Source organism: Sinocyclocheilus grahami, unplaced genomic scaffold (assembly GCF_001515645.1).
Source record: "Sinocyclocheilus grahami isolate Dianchi unplaced genomic scaffold, SAMN03320097.WGS_v1.1 scaffold927.1, whole genome shotgun sequence".
NCBI classification, from domain to species: Eukaryota; Metazoa; Chordata; class Actinopteri; order Cypriniformes; family Cyprinidae; genus Sinocyclocheilus; species Sinocyclocheilus grahami.
In genome coordinates, this window is record NW_015506106.1 from 97,266 (window position 1) to 100,639 (window position 3,374).

Here is a 3,374-nt window from a genome sequence, read left to right on the forward strand (position 1 = left end):
CACTATCATTTCCATCATGTAATTTGTAATCAGTAACGGATTGCAATTTGTAAGTAATCTACCCAGCACTGTGTGCAGCACTTTAATAATTTATATTTTGAAAACAAGCCCTTGACTCAGATACAGACAGGTAACGCAGTGAAAACGTCCAGGCGCCGAATAAATAAGGGCTCAAACTTGGTTTTGTGGTGTCAGTGGATTCAGGGTGCAGATGGTCAGTTACAATCATAAAACATGGGAGATTCCTCTTATTGCCATATGAAAGCAAGATCTTAAGCAGCTGGCGCTCATCTGTGTTGCTCTGGAAAACGCAAGTGTGTCCGTAGCAGCAAAAATGTTTTTGATGGGTTTCTAACAGGACGGGTGACATATCAGACCATAACTAACTGAGGTTGTGTTTTGGGATAAAAAAAGTTATAAACTGGAGGTTGTGTTGTGAAATGAAATGCCCGTTTCATAAGTGGATAATTCTTATGAAATCATACACCCTTGCATAAAAATAAACCACTGCTACTCCACCCGGTCACTGTCTTCCCCGTTGATTTGGACCACCTCATGCTCTTTCTCCAGTGCATCGCCAGTGTGTGTGTTTGGGAGTGTGAGTGGACAGGGCTGCATGTCAAAATAAAGCATGCTTTCGGCTTTGCTCCGGCCTTTTCCCTGCCGAGACGTCACCTTGGCGAAACAGCTGCCATACTGGATCTCGTCTGGCAGGTAGGACGTCCTCTTGTGGTAGCCGGAGCCCGTGCTCTCCTGAGAAGCATTGAGGAACACCACCAACTCCAAGTGTTTGATGTTAGGGGCATTGTTTAGAGGGCTGGATGGAGTTAGAGGGTGATAAAAGGTCAGAGGTGACAGGAAAAGGGGGCAAGGTCGTGACCCCAGGTTATCGACACTGAATTCCATCGCGGTTTGGTGGAGTTCGTGATCGTCACGTTCTTCGTAGAGAACGGCGCTCACACACACGTCCACCAGCGGCCTTGGAAGCAGATTACAGACGCGGAACATCAAGCAACGCTGACCTCTGACCTCGCACACTACGGCCTGAGGGCTGAACAGGATCCCACCGCAGCGCTTTTGAGGGCGGGAGAACTTAGCCACAAATGCACCTGAGCAGTGACAGGGGGAAAAATGGAATGAAATAATATTTAACAAAGTGAATAAAACTGCAAAATAAATGATTGAATAAAGAAAGTATTTATATTGATAATAATAACAATAGAAAATAATACATTTTATTTTATTTTTATTTTCGTCTGGAAAAACTTTGGCACAAATGCACATAAGAAGTGATGGAAAAAAATAGGATGAAAGGATGACAAAGGAAAGGAAATGAAATGAAGCAAAATAATAAATGTAACTATTAAGGTAAATAAATTATGATGATGGTGATAATAATAATAGTAATAATAGAAAATGTGTATATAATAATAATAATAATTTATTTTTGAAAAAGGTAAGTTTGTTAAAAAAAAACTTGCCACAAATGAGAGCTGAAACTGAATTTAAGGAATTCAAATAAAAAAAATGCTTAATAAATAATTCAATAAATAAAGGTCTTTAAAAATTCTTTACAGACAGATAGATTGGTTTGAAATGTCATTAGATTTTTTTTTAATACCTATTTTATATAAACAATATATAAAAACACAAAAATGATCTGTTACCATTATCTGAATTGTGATTCAGTGAATTCCACTTCCTGTCTTTACAATTCAACTTCTTGTTCACAATCATAATGATTCAATTCGGAATTTTGCCCAGTCCTGGTCAAAAACACTCAAAGTACTAAAAATAAATTTTCTCCATTGACAGCCAATACATTTTTTTAAAGTAAATGTTTCATTATATTATAGTAATAAATGGTTGTAAATGGACTTCCCCCCTGTCTTTGGTATCAAAGCACAGGGGCAAGTTCAAGCTCAAACTGGTGCGCAACGTTTTGCTACGGTTTCCGGTTTGAACGACATGTTTCCTGAAAACGGTGTGCAACGGGGTTTGAGATGCGTTTTCTCTTGTTTGGTGGGTGTGTCAAAAATGTCAGCCCAATCAGCAGCAACATGTATATAAACCACATGGTATTAAAGAGACAAAGGGAAATTGAAATTGGGCCTAATGTAATCGTGGCCTAATGGTTAGAGAGTCGGACTCGTAACCCAAAGGTTGTGAGTTCGAGTCTCAAGTCTGGCAGGGATTGTAGGTGGGGGGAGTGAATGTACAGCGCTCTCTTCCACCTTCAATACCACGACTGAGGTGCCCTTGAACAAGGCACCGAACCCCCAACTGCTCCCCGGGCGCCGCAGCATAATTGGCTGCCCACTGCTCCGGGTGTGTGTTCACAGTGTGTGTGCACTTAGGATGGGTTAAATGCAGAGCACTAATTCCTAGTATGGGTCACCATACTTGGCCACATGTCACGTCACTTGTAATTAACATCAAAATAAATTCACAAGAGCAAGTATATTGTTTGCACATGTTTATTTACATTAAAGGCAAAATAACTGAAATAATAAGATCACAAGTATAGATCTGGAACTTCTTTAAGTCTGGCTAAATATCATTTAGCAATTGCAATGTCTTCTGGTCCATATCCTTTCCTTAGGAAGGCATGCTAGACACTGATTAATGTAACATAAAAATACTATACATATTTATATATTTTGCTATTGTATTATGGAGTGACACTTTCAAAAACTTTTCTATATTCCTCTGATTATATAATGGTAAATATTACAATAACATAGCACAACAACAGCGATCAGCAATAATGATAAGCCTAATACTCACAATAAAAATAATAAGGTCATATAGATCATAACACAGTCTTGGAGGTAAGAAGTGGATTATCCTTCACCTGAAATGTTTGTCTTTTCATCCTGAAATTTGAGGCAAATGTTGGATCACAATAATTAGGAACCACAGTTTCCACAAATCCCTTCACTGGATTGGGATGTTCTCTTTTATTCTGGACAGCAAGGGCAGTGACTGTAACATTGAGCGGATTTTGCAGTATTAAACACGTATTTATACCGATTTCATCAGGCTCCGAAAATACTTCAAAAAGAACACACGCCTTCTCAGCTGCCATAGGTGCAACTCTTGCGTCATCAGAACAGAGTGTTTCACGCACCACCGTTTTCGTTTAAAAAACGTTTTGCACCGTTTTGTCGGGGCTGAACGCAGCCCAGGATAGTTATCTAGCAGAGTGATTAGTCACATGACATCTGCAGCTCAGCTGATTGGCTCACAAAACATGTACGCTCAACTGCAGTTGAGCCAAGATGGCAGCATGTAGTTTGTCACCCAGGGGCGTAGCCATCATTTCAGAAGTGAGGGGGACAGAAATGTTATATATATATATATATATATATATA

At 39.4% G+C, this 3,374-nt stretch overlaps 1 protein-coding gene across 1 annotated transcript in view; it reads right to left on the reverse strand.

Moving 5' to 3' along the window:
• Positions 1–210: 210 nt before the first annotated feature.
• LOC107564368 (inward rectifier potassium channel 13-like) overlaps positions 211–3,374 on the reverse strand; it is a 25,475-nt gene continuing 22,311 nt past the window's right edge. Inside the window, exon 6 of the mRNA XM_016249428.1 lies at positions 211–1,109. Within this exon, the coding sequence (XP_016104914.1) occupies positions 511–1,109 (599 nt within the window). The 3' untranslated portion in view covers positions 211–510. The remainder of the gene's footprint in view (positions 1,110–3,374) is intronic.